The sequence below is a fragment of the Lonchura striata genome, chromosome 13, assembly GCF_050655825.1.
Source record: "Lonchura striata isolate lonStrDom1 chromosome 13, ASM5065582v1, whole genome shotgun sequence".
NCBI lineage: Eukaryota > Metazoa > Chordata > Aves > Passeriformes > Estrildidae > Lonchura > Lonchura striata.
Window position 1 is genome coordinate 15,001,851 of NC_140715.1, and position 20,461 is coordinate 15,022,311.

Genomic DNA, 20,461 nt, shown 5'->3' on the forward strand with positions numbered 1-20,461 from the left:
CTGCCAGTGCAAGCATGGCTGTGAAGCTCCTGGGGAAGCTGTGTGTGCATGAACACTGTGCAAGCTCAAAGTTTCTCCTGAATTAGAAAAATTATGGATTTCCCCCCACTGTTTTGTTGTAAACATACACCTGGCTGTGGAGAGTGTCTTTGGAGCTTTTTCCATAACTGGTGCATGGGACAGGTTCCCTCCAAGTGAGTCCATCTCTGCAGTCCTCAAAGCCCTGTTGCCTGAAATTATCAAAACTGCCTGGTGGATTTTATGTGCAATTCCCATTAATTCAAATTAACAAATACCAGTGGGCATCAAAATAAAAACTAACAAATACCAATGGGTATCTAAATCCCTGATGTGATTTCTGAGAACCAAACCAGCATTCTCTGCCAGGGAGAGAGGTCTGTTCACTACTGCTCTCTTGAGTTCATATTTTCCCTTGGGTTTGCTTGCACATTCCTGACAGGAGACTGAAGGATTTCTCTGGAACAGCCCCCGCTCTTTTATAGTGCTGCAGTCACAAAAAATAAATATGAAGTGAGCTGATTATATTCCAGGAGCTACAAGACACCACGTGTCAGATCCAAAGTGAACTGACCTTTCCACTCCCATGTGGACAGCTCTGACCTTTTGTGATGCTGATGAGAACCGTGGAAGAAATCATGATTAAGGGGAAATCGTGCTTTATTAACATAGGCAGAGCACAAAGAATTCATCATCTAAAGACCTGCCTCTAGGTGGTGGGACACAAGAAAGAGAACCAAGATGTGTGTGTGTGTTGTATGCTCCTTATAGCACTAATGGGAACAGGACAGCAGAGCAGAGGGGACAGCAGAGGTGTGTGATGGGGAATTATGCTTTGCTGTAGAGGCTTTCTTGCAGTGACAGTAACAGCAACAGCAGACCAGGCTCCTGCTGGCTCAAAGCCTCTTATAATGCCATTTTCCAGAAGTCATTATTTGACAGAAGAAGGCAGAAAGTCCTGGTAGATGCAGGAGCAGCCAGTTGAGTTTGGTAGGTTTTGCCTTGCTGCAAGGTACCAAGGAGCTGTTCATGAATAGGGGTGTTTTTGGGGGTGACTCTGAGGTGCACACACTCCCCTTTGCAGGTTTAGGGGGAGAAGATGGGGAACAAGAAGAGTTTTTCTTGCACAGCAAACATAACTTCAGAAAGTGAGGAGGTTGGTGGGAGGGGAGGGAGGGTAGGGGAAAGCAAGTAAGCACATATTATATTCCAACTGTTTCCACGGTGACATTTCGTAATCACAACTCTGGGGGGAAAATGCTCCATTGCAAAAGCTGGAGGAGGCAGGATGGCTTTGTGGATGCAGCCAGCGAGGGATGGCTCTCCCAGCACCTGTGGCTCACCATCTGAAGGACTTGGAAGCAAGGACCAACTAAACTCCTGAGGCTGCAGCACAAACCCTGGGCCAGGAATTCAAATGCATAGCACTCACCATCATCCCCATCGTTTTATTTCAAGGATGAGCATTTATAAATAAATATGATATCATCACACTAGATAGGAAGTCTAAACAGCTTCTCTTTCTTGGCAGGAAGGAGGAAAAGAGAGATGTATGTAGGAAGAGCCCATGAGATGCACAGAGCAAAGCGGAATTGAATAGCTGAAAGCAGCCTGTAATTAATGAATTAGGTCACCAGGTCTTTGCATACCACATTGTCTCTTTTTACTCTCAGCCTTGGAATTAGAATGAGCTCCAAGCAGATTGAAACCTGCCTTTCCATCACGAGGGCTGTTTGCACAGTGTCCAGAAGAAGCCAGAGCTTTGCTAGCAGTGAGCCTCACAAATCCATCGCTGGCATATTATTCATTTCACAAAGCAGCACCATGTTCAACCTGAATCACTTCCAAATGTCTGTGGTTCCCTGTGTCGTTTTAGGCAGTGTACCACTTGTCATCATGCTGCTACAGATGGCAATAGCTCTTGGGGGCTTTCCTAGGAGACGTGGGCAGGGGACAAGTACACGAGGTTTTCATGCTTGGGGACTTTCCTGTAGTTCCTGAGGTAGAGATGCACAGCGTGCTTCAGTCCCAGCCCTCTCCTGGGTTCTGGGAGCCCTGGCAAACTGATTCCTCTGCCAATCTCTCAGATGGGGGATAAATGTTCTTTTTCTTCCATCACTGGCCATTAATAGCTGATTAGGATGATGGAAGCTTTCTGAAGCTGTAGGTTGATTGTGCTGCTTGTGCAGAGCTTAACAGGAGCTCAGTTTTCTGGAGTAACATGACTCAGTGCAGGTGCCCAATAGTCCTAGACTGCATCCAAAGCAAATGCACATAAATGTATAAGATTTCTGAAGCAATTACTGTATATTTATGTTCCTGAAAAGAAAATCTTCTTTGTTCTTTTCTTTTATTTTATTTTTTTTTTCTTTTTTTTTTTTTTGTGACTGAAGCTCCTCAGCTCTGTTCTTTTCCTTTCTCACTAATGATCTGCTCTCTTCTGATTCCCACTCACTCTAAATGTAGGTGTTGTTACAACGGGTTGCAAACTTTGTGGTGTGCCAGGTGACAGGGTGTTTGTGTGCTGTCCTTTCTGTCTTGATCAGATGTTGGGAGTACAAAGGGAGTCTGGCCTTTTGTTTGTAACACAGCACTGATCTGTGCCTGTGATGTACAGAGAGTCTCAGACAAAAACCTTGATGAGTACAGAAAGTCCTTAACACGGGACACCTCCAGAAACACTTGGTATAACAGGGCCTGTATCCTTTATTTCTCTCTTCCAGCCTGGAAAATGGGATGATTTTTCAAAAATTACATTCTTTTCAGATTATATCCTTAGCTCTCTGCCATTCCTGTGGTGTCTAAAGGATCAAGAGGAGAAATTATAGACAACCTACAGATCCTGATGCATCTACTGAGCTTTACAGCTCTTGGTCCAAGCAGGGCAGCTTGCCAGGGATGGCTGAGCTGGAGACCTTGCTGGTGAGTGTGTGCACCAGCCCACTGCACTGTGGGGACCAGCAGCTGCTGCCCTGGGTCCCCTTCCCCCTGGAGCAGCATTTTGCTTTCACATCCTTTAAGAATTTAGACAACTTTTCAGATAAAATTACATAATGGCATTTTGTATTGCAATGAGGTTTTTCTTCTACCAGTATTTTGAAGGAGTTCAGACTGTTTGTGCAGGCTCCACATATGCAAAGCTCTCTGTAGACTTTTCAGAGGTGTCTGTTTCCAATCAGTTACCTGTTCTTGTATATATTTCATATATACAGACTGCAAATGTGCTGCAGACCAAGCTGTGTGCAAGGCTGAGACACTCAGGGTGGGATTTTGTGTGATTTGATTCAACACTGAAATTCTCATTTCCCTGTGAGATAGAGAATGGGTAGAAATTAAAGAATGAAGAGCAGCGACATGAATATCTGTATTGATTGCAGAAATTCATGACAGAATGACACTGATAATTCTGGTGATTTTTTAAGTTTTCTCCTTTGTGCACAGACTTCCCCCTTCCCAGCTGGTAGCTGGCAGCCTACTCCAGTAGGATGTGATGCAAGGGCTGGAAATTGATGCTTCTTTTCTTGACTCAGACACTCCAGTTCAAAACTTTGAGTCCTTTGACTATTGGAAAGGCCAGGATCAGCCACCCTAAAGCTCAGCCCACATGTTTGTTTATTTTGTGTGTTAGCAAAGCAGCCTGAGAGTCGTGGAGCCAGATGGCAATGGTGGAATCTTTGCATGGCTGTTTGAATTGTGGCAATTGCTGCTGCTGCTTTTTGTTTGATTTTTTTTGTTGTTGTTGTTGTTGATTTTTTTTTTTTTAATTTCCTAAATCAGCATCCTTTTCTCTTCCTCATTTCACGTTTGTTTTCTGCACATCTTGGGTTTGATGCCAGGGATTAAAAATGAGGGTTGATTTGTACATCAGTATTAAACTGCATAATCACCTCTATCATTATTTTACTTCATCTGGAGCATTCACAATGTTTTGGGAACTTTGAGTGAAAGAAAACTTTACCATGTATATGAACATTTGACTGAATTATTGCTAATCAGAATCTCTGATTGAGATTGCATCCCCTGTGTCTGCCTTTTCACAGTAAATAATCTCCTAGCATGTATTTTCAACAATTTTTTTTTTAATACTCATAATTTATTTGGCCTTCCATTCAATGAGAAAATAACATGACAGCCAATCTGTGGCAATAATCTGGGGGGATATTATATTCTCCAACAACCTACTGTAACTTTAATGTACTACCAGTAATTTCTGCTTCCTCTGGTGAGAATTAGGGAAACATAAGGTGCTTTAATAACAAACAGGGATCCACCCACATCTCTGATTTATGTTTATGACTCAGCAAAGAGTGTAAACAGAGACTAGGGCACAGAGAGATTCTATAAGTAGTTATAAATCAACCATTCACCAGGAAGGGGGGAAAAAAAGTGTGCTAGCAGCCTTCCATGTACAAGGAAGAGAGTGGGTTTGGGGTTGCAGATGGTAAAGTTTCCTTTCCGGGGAGTCAGTAAAGGGGTCAGCTGGGATTTGTCACAGAAAGATTTGAGGTGTTTTTGTGAGTGTTTGTGGAGATATTTACTCGTGCAGGACTGGTTGCACGACTGTCTGTCAGAACAGCCCCTGCTTGAGCACTGCAACTCCATTTGTTGGACACAAGCCCACCTCAACAGGTCAGCTGGATGGTGGGACAAACAACTTCAGAAAACATAGGTGCAGATCTGAATTTTTAGCATATTCAGCTTGGACTGAAGCTACAGAAAGGCCCTGCCCTGTTGTGTCAGAGATCCCCATCCAGCAGTGCTGGGTGGTCCTGGAGCCCCAGCCCTGCCCAGACTGAACTCGCCCACTTTTCTCCCAGCCAAGGCACAGCTCCCTTTGCCAGCTGCTGCTCATGAATTTCCAGATGAAGGGTGCACAGTGTTTGCAGTGCCACTGTGATTGACAGGTTTATCTTCCAGTCCATTTACTTATTTAATTATCCCAGAGCAAGCAAAAATTTCTTATAAATATGGTAATAGGCCAATCATCATGACAACAGAAGCACATTTATGTATAGTTTGTGAGAAAAGCTGACTTTCCCCAGTTTCTGTGCACATCAGGATTCCTCTGTCAGGAGGAATCAGTAAATTAATAAACAATATCTGACCTTAAAACATCGCCCCCCACATGTGTGGCATCAGTCAGGATCTGCTTGGAGCTGTCATCATCTCAAGACTTGCTCCTGTCCCACATCTTCCCATTTTAGTACATACTAGAAAAGCTCATATTTGCCTTAACTTCTCTGAGTTGCTTCTGTGGTGTCAAAGTTTTTCATTTGACAGCTCTAGCTGCTGTGTAAAGGAGAGAGGTTCTGTGGACACTTCAGACCTAAATCACTGAGGATGAGGGAAGATTTTTCTACCTGATACCAAACATTGCTGAGGCTGTTTTTGTCAAGGAGATTTTACCAAAAATTATTGTGTGAAGAGTTTGTAAATGCTGGTTTTCAGTGTAAATAATACCTTCCAGATTTAAGGATTGAAGCAAATACCTGATGTTCAAATTCTGGAGTCTCTCATCTGAGAGCCTGTGCTACAATCATTCCTTGAGTGGTACATTATCCAAAATAAAAAAATTGAGGTGACCAAGGGAAGCAGAGGAATGTGTTGTCACTCCATCAGCATTCATTTATGCCAAGGCTCTGCAAAAACCATATGAGATTCTGCATTGTTTGGAGTTTATTTAAATTAATCACTATAATTACATTGTTGCTCTTTATAAAAAGCCTCCTATAGAGATTGTCCAGCTAGCAAATAAAAGGAATTTTGGAAATAATTGTTTCAATAGGCTCTTTAAAGACTTTCAGGAGCATCATGTAAAACACAGTGGGCACAGGGGGAGATAATTCTGCTGGGAGGTCGGACGGATGCCGAGTTCTGTTCATTTCCTCATTTTTTAAGGCTGGAGGCTTTTGCATGTGAATGAGTCCTTTGTTTTTTCAAGGCTCCTGGTACAGAAATATATCTGCTGCAACAAGCACTGATTTCCCATCCTGGAAACAAAAGCTCTGATAGCAAGGGCAGAGCACACTGCTGGGGTGGACAACTGCACACCACGCACAGCAGAGTGAAGAGCAGGGCAGCAGACATCCTTCCCAGAGCCAAAACTGTGTTGCTCCAAGACAAACCTTGGAGCAGAAATGGGTGAGAAAAAAGATTCTTGCCCAGTACAGCAAGGTCAGCTGCAGGCAGAACACAAGGGGAGCAGCAGCTCTGGCAGTGCCATTTTCTTATTCTCATGTCTGGAAAAGACCTGAAGTGAACCAGCTACACTCTTTCAAAATGCCTTTTTAACATTTCTTAAATTTGACAACCTTTTTCCTTTTTTTTATTACTGGTATTTGCCTAATTTTTTACAATTTGCATGAATTAATCCCACAAAACCATGTTGGATGTTCCCTGTTGACCACCAGATGCCTGCCTGTCCCATTTATGTCTTTCGACCCTCTGAGACAAAACACAGGTCTTACAAAACTCCACCCTGATATTTTCAGTTGCTCCTGATTGAGATGGTATTCTGCATTGCATGATTTTCATTGTTTTCTGAAATTTGAAAGGAGAAAAGACTCCTTCAGTTGTTTACAGGAATCAAGATAATTCATTTGTGTTTTTTCAAAATATTGGTGGACTGATCTGTGTTTCTGTTGTGACTGCTCTTGTGAAGTTGAAGGGCTTCATCTATTTCCCAAGACTCAGTTTGTTTTTTAGCCAGAAGTTCAGACATTACACCGCTTTTCTGTTGACTTAAAGAACCTTCAGAGCACCTAGAGTTAATTCTGAACATCCTTATGCTAACAAACCCCGAATAAAGTGTTGTTATCTGTAGGGAAAACGGAAATGAATACCTTCTTAAAATAATGATCTTATTACTACTTATCTTGTTACACTGTGGTGAGGTTCCCCTTGTTAAGCCACCTGCATTTTGAGAGGTTTATAGACAAAAGCAGCATTATTAATTAATGCAACTGTGCAAGCTTTCTGCAAGCTATTATCATATTTTATTGTTATGGCTACTATTATTGTTATCAGATTGGCTGTTTGGGAGTTTGCAAAACGTGCTGGCATCTTTCTGTTGCATTGGTTATCCTTCAGTGACTCTCTTCAGATTATAAATGCAGCTGTTTCTATTAAATTCTGGATGGAAAGTAAGATCCCATAAAACCTATCAGCAGGTTATTTTAGCCTCAAATCAAAATCGCTTAAATTATACAGGGAGGGAAATGGAAGTCTACGGAAGGTGTTCCTATCAAGAGCAGATGGGGATTTTTTTGCTCTTGAATGTGGCTGTGGGCTGAAGGTCACCCAGGCAGTGAGGCAGGGTCAGGGCATCCTTTCACCACCTTTATCTGGTTCCTGAGTGCCTGGATTTCTTCTCTCTTCTCAATGACCAAGAGTCATTGCCTGGTCACCTGGGACAAGGTGTTTTGGGGCAAAAAAGAGTCCATCCTAGAAGGATGTTTCATTGCTCACCACGAGGAAATGCAAACCTTCTGGGCTCTGTTTTTTGCAGTGTAACTCTACGTTCTGTCCTGTAAGAGGCCACCAAGTTCCAGGTATCAGTGCAAATCCTCTCTGGTGCAATGCTGTAAGAGTGCAGTTCTGAGACCCCACACCAGCTCTGGCATTTATCTGGGTGTTTCAGCATTTTGTCACTCTAGAAGTCACAGTGAAACCCATAAAACTGTCTAGGAAGATATTACAGATTCCAAATTCTTTATTTGCAGAGATTAAACAAAGGCCTGATGATATAAAGAGTAGTGTTATCTCTGCAACATAAAGTTATGTCACACCTGGCTGCTGTGGCCAACAGGGAGCATTTCTGTGCTGCTGCAGATTTTGCAGGCTTGGTCATGTCCCATTTCTGTTATCCCACTCTGCAGTGTGCTCCTCTATCCAACTGCTCATTATGCAGGAGCGATTCTTGACGTTTAAACATTGGTCACCACTCTTTGGTGTTCTTCCAGTTTAACCACACACATTTGGAGATGGGAAGAGGGCACCAGGGCATGGCACCCTACACCCAACCCCGACATGGGGCATCTGAGTATTTTCTAATTCTGCCCCAAATATCCCTTTTTTTCACTCTATTTCCTCTCTGCTATGGACCCCTGGTGCGTATCAAGGCTGGAAATATCAAGGGCAGAATATCTGGGCCTGGACATGGGATTTCAGCTTCTGGCATGAATGGCCTTTGGTTTGGCTTGGTTTGGGACTTCAGGGGGAATGGGTGAATTTTCTCTCCTTTCTGAAGTGACTATGGCTCTGTATTCACACAGTTCTTCAAATATTTCCAAATCCCAAGTTGTACTTAGGAGCTGGGTTTTGTTGGTTCTACCTTTATTTTTCTCTTCATTTTGTTTTTGAGCAAAGCTGCCCATGGTCAAATAAGCTCCAGCCTCACTAGAACTGCCATGAAGCAGCTTCTGAAATGGCCCAGACTATGATAGCCCCCTAATTTCAGAAGCCTGCCCTGTCTGATGGTGCTGGTGAGTTCAGATTCTTCCACATCAAGTGCAATGATGAAAAGCCTCGTCCATTAACAGCAAGCAGGAAAAATCAATGAGAAAGGTGATGGGGAGGGTTTCCTTTTTCAATCCTTCATGATCTCTCTTTTGTTGCCCTGAAATCCTTCCTTCCAAGGCACATTTGCAGGACCCTCTTTGTTATCCCAATGAGCCAGGCTCCGGAGAGTGAAGGGTTCAACTCCTGGACGCAGGGGTGAGAGCCCAGCTTGGGAAGAGATGGATCCCAGGCAGATGAGCCTCACTCTTTCTCTAGAGGAGTTTGTTTGCCACCTACTGATTCACAGGTTCCTTTGAGCTCCTGCCAGGAGAAGTTGAGGGGGAAATCTGGGATTTAGGGGTAGGTGGGGATTGCCCTTAGAGACCCGCGGGGTTGGAGCGGGGTCGGGGGATGCTGTTCCAGCTGTGGAGCTGCAGCTGGGAGCAGGGGCAGAGCTGGGTGGAAGCGCCTGGCGTGTGCGTGTGCGTGTGCGCTGTGTGTGGCGGGGGAGGGATGTGGATGAGGAGCGGGCTCTCTTTCTTCCTCTCGGGGCTCAGTTAATCCTGCTGCCAGGCGCTGCTCAGCGGCAGTCTCAGCGCCGGAGCCGGAGCGGGGGAGACGCGCATCCCGAAGGCGCAGCGGAGGGGAGGCGAGAGAGGCAGCTAAAGAGAGCAGAGCGGGGGAAAAATCAAATCTATGCTTGGAACTGGGCTTCTTTTTCGCCAATGCAAAAGGGAATATGCAGCACATTTTTGCCTTCTTCTGCACCAGTTTTCTAGGGGCGGTGTTAGGGGCCAATTTCCCCAACAATATCCAGATAGGTGAGTGCGGGGCTGGGGATGATGGTCCCTGATGAGTGGGTAGGGGTGGAGAGGGGGTGGTGGGGGAAAACTGACCCGGTCGTGTGCTCGCAAAGGTACAATGTGTGTGTATGTGTGTGAGAGAGAGCCAGGGGCTGAACTGCGAGGGCTGGATGTGCGCGCTGGTACCAGCTTTGCCGGAGCAGACATGGATCAGTTTGGCTTTGGGGGAGGGGTAGATTGGGAATAAATGCCTGCACACACACACACATACACACACACACCCCAACACAGAGGGAGAAAAGTGCCTCCGAAATGGAGGAAGTATGAAAAATATATATATTTCTTGCCCTGAGAAATGCCTGGGCTGCCATTGTGTGCTGCTGCATTTGCGAAATCGGCGGTTGCATGATACGTTTTTGTGAGGATGCTCTCATCTGTAGGTAACTGGGACGGGAGGTAACAAACAGACGCTCTCTTGTTGTTATTGCTAAAGAATAAGGGCAAAGCGATTGGAAGAAGATCTTGCATTGAAATCTCTTTCCATTTCATGCCACTTGCTTCCCCTGCACACCAGCAGTGCCTGTTTGATTCCCTCCTCCCTTCCTGTAACTTCTCAGTGCTCCTCTCCCTCCCTCCCCGCGTTTATTATTACTCTCCCAATGATCTTTATTGGCGATCGTTTGTAACCTAGCCCCAGATTCCCTTCCCTTACATGCCGGTTTTATTTCCCGCCTCCCTTCTCTTTACAATGCCAATCAATTGCTAATCCACCAAGTTCAGGCAACTCCTGCCTGAGTCCAGCTGCACAATCAGTGCTTTTATTGCTGTTGATGCTGCATCCTTGTCTCCCTCTCTTCCTGTCTCCCCTTTACCCCAAATTTGTGCAAGATCCCAGATTTTTTTTTGCCTTTCAACAAACGCAACTTGGCTACGAGCATCTGATTCCTCCGATATCCGTGATTAGGCTGTGGGGTGGGAGGAACGGGGGAGGTGGGGGAATATTGGTGCACAAATAGCCCTTTTCACACAAGGAGATGCCCCCTCTACTAAAGATGTGCAAAGTGACGTTTGTGGCAGGTCCTTGCCTATTTGTTTCTTCCTCAAGTCATCTTGGGCATTGATACTTTCTGCAGCTTTATTTTAATTCTCCCTTGTTGCTAAGTGCTTTGTTTCCCTCCTCCTGAAATGCCAACAGCAGAGCTTTCTTTAAATGCATATAGATTACAAGACAGGCTGAATTTAATAGCATCTTTCTGGAGGCTGTGAAGGGATCTGCTGCAAGCCAAGGTTCCTGCTGGGGGAGCAGCAGGAAACTTTTCCTAGGGCTGGGTTATTGTTGCACTTTATTCCAGATCCATGGGGAGAGAGAGGCTCTGAGCTTGGGTCCAGCCCGGTCCCAGTTCCTGCCCTGTTTGTATCATTCTGTGGTTCTGGGCTTACCTGTACTTCTGTATAGATGGATTCCTTTTCAAGCTTTAAGTTTCGTGCCCAGTTTGAGTTTGGCCACTGTCACCTGTTAAATTCAGGGGTTTTCTGTGCCACAAGGCTCCAGCAGCAGCAGCTGTTTGGTCACAGTGCCGTGCCACTCTGCTGTCACAGCACTGTCCCCTGCTGGGCCAGGCTCAGCCAGGCTGCCCTGTACCCCAGAGTCCCACAGTGAGGGGGACCCCTGCCAGCCTCCCCTCCTCAGCAGGGCTTCAGCTGAGCCTCATTGCGAGCGAGGGGAGGGAGGAAGGGTCTCGTTCTTCCTTTACTGAGGTGACATTGACACAATTCCCATTCCTCGTGCTTGAAGTTTCGGGGGTGAGGAGATTGAGTTGTGCCCCATGGATCAACCCTGTCCTGCAGCTGCTTTGCCTGGGGATGCACCAGGGCTCCTGTAAGTGATCCAGGGTTATATAACAGACATGTTGGAAAGGTTTTCTGCTCCCAACCTGTCCTCAGTGGGCACGGAACCCTTGGCTCTTGCGTTCTGGAGGATTTCTGAGCTTAGAGGCACTCCCCGGGCTGCAGAGGTGTAGGCTCTGCTCTCAGGAATATTTTGCACTGATGATGTTTCTAATATGAGTGTTCTTAAGACCTTTCATCTTATTGTTCTGTTTTTCTCCCCAGGGGGGTTATTTCCTAATCAACAGTCCCAGGAACATGCGGCTTTTAGGTTTGCGTTGTCTCAGCTCACAGAACCCCCTAAGCTCCTTCCCCAGATCGACATTGTGAACATCAGTGACAGCTTTGAAATGACTTACACCTGTAAGTACCACATTCACTGTGCTCTGCCTTACTTTGCCTTCTTTATTCCTGACTTGGGTTTGTTTGCTGTCTGAAACATGGGACATCTTGCACCAAATGTGCAGCTCACCTTTAGGGTCCAGGCAAGAAAACACCAAACGTACAGACAAAGGGTTTCTGGGTCATTTTGGTTTGTGCTAAGGAATAGGGGTGAGGTAGTGCTGCAGTTATCCAGCATGTCTTGTGTTTCCCCTTCCATTGCATCCAAAGTGGTATAAACCCCCCAACATTTCATTTCCTCGTTTCTCTAACCTCCGCCCAACTAATCACGTTGAGGTTTCATCCCCATATTTCCCATAGCTGTGATGCACAACAAAGACACCCCTTTCCACCCACAGAGTGCACAGAAGTCTCTGTTTAGTGTGAACAACTTCTTCCTCAGCCCCAGTTTAACCATCTGTCCTTGTAATTTAAGAAAGACCTAGCAGAAACCAGCAGCTTGGTGCAAATGGAGTCTAAATCCATAATAAGGGCATGCCTAATAATGACAGAGAGGTAAGAGAGTTCTAGTTTCAAGAAATTCATTCTCTGGTTCTAAAAACAGATATTAAAGAATGAGTTTGCACCACAGAATTGATCTCAGGGTGTATCTGCACCATGCTAAAGCACAGCACATTGCCTGTAGTGTTCTCATTAGATGCTATTATTGGGAAAAAAAACACCTGGCTTGCTAGGTAAAGCCAAGGCTAGCAGGGACAAACAAGGCCAGGAGGAGGAAACAAAATAAAAACTAAGCCCATAACACAGCCCTGTGGTTGCTGTGGCAGCCTTTGCTTTCCTTGGAGCACAGGGTGCAGTGCTGTGGGCGAGGGGCTCGTGCTGGCAGGGTGTGATGCACAAAGAATTCTTTGGTTTGACCTGGTGTCAGACACTGCTGCTGACACTCTCTGAACCTGAGTGTGTGTGTTTGGGGGCTGTCAGGAGAGGCTGGAGGAAGACTTCCCTCGTAGAGCCTGTTGGATTGCTGTTGGCTGGCGTCTGTAGTGTCCTCTTGAGTCACTGAAACATCCCCCCTGCAGTTTAGTTGTGTGGGATAGAGGTGAACACAAACTGTTCTCTCTGCTCAGAAATGCACAGAAGGGATCTCCTGGAAGAAAGAGCCAGGAGGAGAATTAATGAGGCTTTTTGAAGGAATTAAAAAAAAAAAAAATGTTGTGATATTTTCTGTTGGAGGGTTTGCAAATACAAGATTTCAGGAATTTCCTGCCCAGTATGATATAGGAGAGAGAAAAAACAATTTGGCCACGTTTTCTTTGCAGTATCTAATAGCATATCTAAAGATTTTCTATTTTCTTTAATATCCCTCTATTTGCTAACTACAAGGTTTCCATCAAGGAAGAGCAACTATTTCAGCTTTATCCAATGGCACTTTCTTGGCAGGAAAACCAGACAAATAGAAGAAAAAAGCCAGACCTTGTATCTAGCAAGGGAAAACGTCACCCACCTGGGGTAGAGTTGCTGACTGTGGCTGGGGATGAGCTATTTCAGAGCTGATAGCAGGAAGAAAGCAGAAACTGCAAGAATACCACTCAGATAAATTCACCATCTGCACATGGCTTTCCCTCCCTCTCCATGCCTGCCACTAATGGTTTTGTTTACAGCTTTGATGGCAAGACCATGACACCAGTTATGCTTCAGAAATCTGTCATTAGTACTGCGGGGGCAGGGGTGGTCTCACAAAAGCTGAATGGAAGCAAGGCAGCCTCCCAAAGGATGTTATATTTGAGCTCTATGTAGGGCACATTGTCCTAGATCAGACCAGCAGAGCACTCTGCACAGTCCAACTTCACTTGTCCTCGTTTTGCTTTTCTTATAATTAAAAACTTCCTAAGTTCCTCCAGACTATGGAAGGCAGCATTTGTTTTGTAAGCACAAAAGAAGGTGCTATTCCATGTACCCTAGGGGTGAAAAAAAAAACCCAACCTAAAGAAAACAGGCCATTAGGAGACCTGATTTTAGTACTCTAGAGCTGAAGCGAAACTTTTGTCAGGAATTAGCTCATTCTTCATCTTCCAGCTAATTCCTTGCCTGGCTGCCAAGACTAGATATCAGCAGAAAGATCTGTTTATTTGGAGAGAATAAAAACCCTGCCCACACAGTGGTCTTTATCTTCTGAGGAAAGACTGGCCGTGCTACTAGTTAAAAGTACCAGGTTTTGTTCCCATGGAGATGGAGAACACAGCATTTCCTTGCCATTGGCATTGCCTGCTTCTATGACAGTAAAGTCAAGGGTGTTTGGACTGAGAACCTGATGCCTCACCTGTCTGGGTCTCCAGCAGGACATCTGAGCAAGGTCCCAGCTCCACCACAAATCCTGCTTCGTGCTGGGATCCAGCCTCGTGGGCTAAATGCAGTCCTTCTGGCAAGCGTCTGAAGCAGCATCATTCAAAATACAGAGCAGATATTAAGAATCAGTGGTGACAGCAGAAGCAGAACCCTTGTTGGGCGGCCTGTGGGGCGGTGATGAAGTGTAGCACAGTGACAGCAGCCTGGCTGAGGAAATGGTGTGCAAAATGCACCTTGGCATCAGCGGTGCCCCTGCTCTCCCCTGCCTGGCACGGAGCTGCTCGCTGTGAGGATGAGCAAGCTGCGTGTGACAGTGGTGAAGTGACACCAGGAGCTCCATTAATGACGCTGAGTCGGTGACAATAGTACCCAATCCCCGGGGGAAACCTGGAGAATGCCCAGAGGCTGCTGCAGTCACTGGGCTGTCACTCTGACAGCCCAGCAATAACTTTCACTAAAGAATAACTTTCAATAAATTTTTGGTGTTTTAGATGCGGACTTTTTACCATTACATAGTGATTGTGAAAACCTCAGTGCGGGTCCTGTGGTCCCTGTGGACAACACATCAGGAGATGATGATTTTAGGCAAACCATAATCGTTAAGAAAGCAAAAAGAGGTTGTGGATATGTGTGGTGACTTCCTGTTTCATGTGTGGGGTTGATGCTAATGTTGTTGCATCACTGAGGCACAGGCACATTTCAATAACTGAAATATCTTCCTGAATTCATTCCATCCCACAGAATAGCTGGTAATGAACACGCTCCGTGGTTGCAGCTGGGTGCCTGATGGGGCTTACCCGTATGAAAGTACACACCTGCCACTCTGAGGGTTCTTAACTAAAGGTTAGGAGGCTTTGTGATTTTGTGCTGTTTCTTCAAAGGGCAAGGAAATTGTTTAGAGAAGGAGGATGAATTGAGAGTCCTTCCTTCAGCAGAATTACACAGCAGTGACAGATGATTACAAAGGGTAAAATGTGGTGTAGCTGAAATGCTTACCTGGTGACGTAGCAGAGCAAAATCCCTTCTGGTCCTCTTTAAAGACATGTTCAGAGGTTCTGTCTCCATCCATGTTTGGAAAAGAGCTTTATGCCCTCCTCACAGTGTCTAGCAAACCCTACCATGCTGTTTTTTGCCATGTCTGACTGCTCTCAGGGCAGACTCAGCACAAGAGAGTTGATGCTGCAGGTCAGAATGGAGAGGGGTGGGAAGGGGGATGCTCTGTGTCAGATGTGAGGGCACACGAGCTTTGCAGGTTAAGAGACATCTGCAAATTCCTGTCCCTGGAAGGTCCACAGTGGATGGGAGCACTGCGTGCTGTTGACAGCAAAGGAATTAGAGATTTCTTTCTTGAGTCAACCTGTGCTGGGAATAGTTTTCTCCTATTCTTCATCTCAGCCTCCAACTGTGCACAGTGCAATGCGCATCCCGCCCTATGCAGAGCCCAGCTCCTCAGGGAGTATGAGTTGTTTCAGCCACAGCTCCATAGCTTTATTTAATTTGTGGTGCAGAGATTCCTGCTTTCAGCCTTTGGCTGAGGTCCCCAGGTGAGCCTGGCAGCACCAGGCAGGCGTGGAGGCTGCTCTGGCCATCCTGAGAAGAGGGTGGCTCAGCAGCATCCTGCCCTGGGTCAGCAGCTGCCACACAAGGTGAGTCACCAGCTTGGTAAATCTGCCCCTGCAAAGCTCAGGCTGCTTTGCAGGGATGACCAGTGCCTAAAATAACCCCTGCTCCTCACTGAGCCCTGCAGCTTTACTGAGGCAGCCACCAGATTTTGTGTGCGTGGGTGCTGGGCTGCTGGCAAGAGACACTCAGGAGCTGCACACCTGAAACTCAGAGATAGCAACAGGATTTTGCAGCTGCAAGAAAACTTATAAAGAGGCTGAAAAACAATGATTTATTTATCCCTCTCCTCCCCTGTGTGCACAGATACAGTTACTGTGGGGTCCTCATACTGAATATATGCTGTGGGTGCTGCTAGAATATCAACAGTTGAATCTGTTCTGCAAATTAGAAAATGAACATGTAGTTTGGATTCTGTTCATATTTTATTAAGGCCTCCAAGCACCAATTAGAGAGGGATTTGTAGTGATCACTCACTCTGTGCTTATGTTCTTATCAATAGCAGCAAGCTTACATCCAGATCAGCTATGAAATGAAGTCTTTCTTTTTCTTCTTTTCCTTGGATACTTACATATATAGATAGAGTATTTATAGAAATTGCTTTTTATCTCCTAAATTACCTCTCAGAGATTGGAAGAAATAGGCAAGCATTTGAATGTTCTCAAATGAGGAACTAAATTTGGTTTAATTAAACAATTATTGGGTGTTGAATTTAAATGAAGCTTCTTTGTTGACAAACATATGATGGTCACCATTTCTGGTAAAGGTATTGCTGCAATTATTCCAGCAGTAATCAGTTAGAATGCAATTTTTATAATTAAGCTTCCACAGTCTAAATTAGCCCAGCCCTGTATAGTTGTGGTATTGCTAGACGTTTTTATTTTCACAGTGTCAGAAATCTCATGTAAGTGCTTTGGGATTTTTTTTCCCTGCAGAGCTCAGGATGCTTGCTATGACTATTTAATGTGAGTTAAGCCAACAGAAACATGGATTTAATGATCAGATGCAGGCTGATTAATACAACACAGGTACTACAAGGGGATACATCTCCTTGGATTATGTAACAGGAAAAGATGTGATGCAGACAGATGATTCACGGAGCATCCATTCACGTTAGATCAACCTGAGGCTAAGGTTGCTCAGTTTTGGGCAGGGATGGGCTGTAGCTTTCTAGTAAGTGTGTTTGTTCAGAGATGCCAGCAGCTTGGAGTGTGCTGAGGGGTGAAATCCTGCCAAACAGGAGGGAGCAGGTCCTGGAGGTGACACCAGCCCCTGTGTCCCAGCACGACCTCCAGAATGGGTGCTGGGTGCTCAGTGGTCACAGTCACCACTGAAGAAGTCAGGAGCTTGTCCCATAAGATTTCCCTAAGAAGGAGAAGCATTTAGAACATGATTGCTGAGCCATTTCCTCAGCTATGGCTGCTAGGACAGGGCAGGTTGTCTGTCTGTCTCCCTCCAGGGATCTGGGCACGGAGGGGTTTGGGTAAATGTGGACCAATTCCATCAGCAGGGACACTGATGGGGCTCCCCTTGTCTCTTGGCAGTCCTGTAAGAGGCTGGCACCACACATCAGGAAAAGTGTCCCCCAGTCCGGTGTCCATCTCTTCAAAGGCCATGGGGGAACATGCATCCTTTGCATGACTATTTCTTGTGCATTTAATTTTTTATCCTGGGTGGTGGGAGAGTTGCCTGCGGAGAAAAGCAGATATGACGCCATAAGGAAAAATCAGAGGGAGGAATAAGGGGAATTTCACACCTGCAAATCTATCTGCTCATCTGGAAAGGATCCCAGCACTGGTGACAAGCAGAAAAGAGAGTGAAGAAGTAAAATTTGGGCTCTGCAGTAGGCAGAGGAGGGATTTGAGAAACAGTGAACAGCACAGGCCAGACCTGTCCATTGTGTGACAGTAACAGCCTCCACTCACAGCTTATCTTTTCTTCTCTAAAAATAAAGCCTTTTCATGTGATAGGGATTCTACTAGGCCAGAAACAGACAGGCTTTATTTTTTGGCATTATTAGCAAGGTGAGAGTGGAAATCTTCATGTGACAGCAAGGATTGCAGCGTGGGGAAGTGTGCTGTTCATTTCCAAAACTGGTGGGAATTTTAGATATATACATTTACATTTCCTTTAATAGGGTTAGAGCCCCAAAGGCAGCAGCTCTCTGCCACCAGAAATGGAAAAGGTCCCAGTTAGCTTCAGTAACACGTGGAGCTCAGAGCAAGCACAAAACCAACAAGCTCCTTAAAGAAGCAATAAGTCAGGGAGACTTTAATATTCTGAAGATCCAAATTCTCTGGGGTGCGGTATTAACACAAGTCTGAAGACAAAGATGCATTTATTTCAACTGCATTCCTTTAAAGAGAGGTTTTATTTCTCTTATTTAGTTGTGTAGAAATGAAACAGGGCACTGTTTTTCCCAGTGAAGAGTTCCACATGAAATCCTTTGGTAACACCTGAGGAAGTCAGGAGTTAGGCAAGGTGCAGAAGGGGGTCCAAACCAAGCCATCTGCAATCCACCATCATTCCAGCAAAAAATATTTCAAAATGATAGTGCATTCTTGGGGCAATAACAGTGTGGTATCCAGCAGAAACTGCTCCCTTCTCACCTGCTGAAGTTCTCACTCATTAGCTTAAACAATAATGAGTCTCCAGCTGATTTTCTCCCACTGTCCTTTTAGCAGCCACCCACTTGTCTCCTCTGGGGCACTCTTAAAGAAAACACCCCTAGAAAAAAACAACTCAAAAAAGACAAAGACCTCCTGAAATGTTGATTCTTTTTTCATGTAGATCAGTTATTTTCCCTGTTGCCTGCAAACCAAACGCTGCCAATCCTCACCCAGGGTTGCAATTCAGATTGTGCTTATGCTTTGCCAGACTGAGTGACCCCTTGAGGAAGCAGCAGTGAGAGGCAATGAAGTGAGTGACAGCTAAAAATTGCCATATCTTGGCTTCTTTAAGAGGGTCTTTTCGTTCCTTGATTTTATTTGTTTTTGACAGAGTGGAGGAGTGCAAAAGAAAACAACTGATGTCTAAGACTGAGTTGTACTGATGGCAGGATTCTCGTGTGGATGTGGCATATGTGTGTGCATTTCTCTATATATTATAGGAGTCCTGGCTTTGATTTTGTAAGTGAGATACTGCCACTATGCTAATGGAGATGAAGTGGGAGGAAGATGAAAGGTTAAGGGCTGGAGGGTCAGAGGAGAGATACAGAAACCTCTGTAAGTAATCTGGGTGCAGAATGTGGAAGAATCTCAGATGAAATCAAGGGCTATTTCTCACCTCCCCGCCCTCCCCAACACTTTGCTTTGATCTTTGCTAGCAGTGAGCTTCAACAAGCAAAAGACATCAGTGATTACACAGATCCAGACCTGGTTTTTCTCCTGCTGGCCTGCCAACGTTCCCTGAACCCCCTGAGCCTTGTTGGCTTTCCTTCCACGCAGCACCCACGTCCCATTCAGTGCCATCCCATGGAAGGAGAACAGCACTGATATTCTGGCAGGTAAACAGCAGAAAAAATTACCAGCAGGAGCTTGTGTGGAAAGCACAGGCAAGCAAAGTCCAGCAGAGGACAGAGGGTGAAGAAGCCTTGGAGTAGGAGACATGACGTGGGAAAGGGGCAAGGCAGCAGCTCTGGAGGGGCTGTGGAGGTGCAATAGGTGGAGTTTTCCCTTGTCTCTCTTTTCAGCCCTTAGCTAAGCAAGGGAAGGTTTTTCTTTCTGAGGGCTCTGCCTCCTTCTGCTTTAATCTGAACTGGAGCTAATGGTGTCTCCTATTTGGTCAGCACCACAGTTCAGGTTCCTCCTGTCCCCCACCTTCCTGCAGGTGACATAAAATAGTCATGTGTTGGGAGTGTTTGGCCAGGGAAAAGGGAGACAAATGCTGTGATGTAGACCATAGTGGGGTGAAGATGAGCTGGGAAGGAGGCTCTTGTCACAGCTTGCATGGCAGGGGAGGTTTGGGGTGACCATCCCATTGGTGCCTAGCTGGGACCCAGGTCAGCAGGGAAATGGGGGCAGGTCTGAGCCACCAGCACTGTGCAAGGGCTGAGCAGCCAGCAGAGAAAGAGGCCTGGCCTGCAGGGAGTTCAGGAGAAATGTCTTTGTGCAGAAGGTGATTAACGTCTTTAATGAACTGCCAGAGGAAGGAATAGAAAGCCAAACCACACACGCCGGTGTGGGAAGGGGTGAGGAGACGGGGCTGTTGCAGGGGAGGAGGCAGCGAGCAGTGCAGCCCCAGCAGCAGTGCTGCTCCCTGCTCACTGTCCCAGAAAAACAGCACAGCAGCTGTCCCCAGCCTGTCCCCAGAAAAGGCAGATCTGAGTGCATTTCACGGATTTCATCAGAATTAATTCAGTCTTCCAGCCTGCCTTCATTCTGGGGTCTCCTGCTCAGCTCAGCCACTGGCTGCAGCCTCAGGGTGTGGGGATGGCGATCTGGGAGTCCCTGTGCTCCTGTCCTGTGGGCCTGGCAGTCTGGGACCTGGATTAGCCTTGCCTGCCAAGCATTAGGAGTCATCATTTGTTTGGGAACCTGCAAGAAATGTGTGCATGAAGTCAGGCAGATTTCTAACATTGAGTCATCTATATCCTAACATGCTCCACCTTAGCAGCCTCGTGTGCCAGACTCGCAGAGACCTCGGGGGAGCAGATACCAGCACCTCTCCTGAGCTCACAGGGCCCTGAGCAGTCCCAGGGCCTGCAGGAGGTTACCCAGCCACAGCCACACACTGGAAAATCAGCTCTTTGTGCTCCCAGACATGCCCATGTTCATGTGCTGATGCTTGGAGGGCAGAGAATTCACTGTGCAGCTCTTTGGTGGGACATGAGGCAGCTCCTGCATTTCCATCCCTGCTCTCAAAGCAACCACACGCCTTCAGAGATGAGCCCTTCCCCAAAAAGCCCATACCATTTCTTGTTCTGGAGAAACAAGCACTACTTTGGG

General features: G+C 46.0%; 1 protein-coding gene across 3 annotated transcripts in view; it reads left to right on the forward strand.

Annotated features, from left to right (window-relative positions):
• Positions 1–9,013: 9,013 nt before the first annotated feature.
• Positions 9,014–20,461, forward strand: part of GRIA1 (glutamate ionotropic receptor AMPA type subunit 1) — a 124,269-nt gene continuing 112,821 nt past the window's right edge. For 2 of the 3 annotated variants that reach the window (XM_021552138.4, XM_021552137.4), the window contains exons 1-2: positions 9,016–9,338; positions 11,433–11,570. In XM_021552138.4, the coding sequence (XP_021407813.1) occupies positions 9,257–9,338; positions 11,433–11,570 (220 nt within the window). In that variant the 5' untranslated portion in view covers positions 9,016–9,256. Of the gene's footprint in view, positions 9,339–11,432; positions 11,571–20,461 lie in introns of all 3 variants that reach the window. The other variant, XR_014958328.1, reaches the window with a different exon arrangement.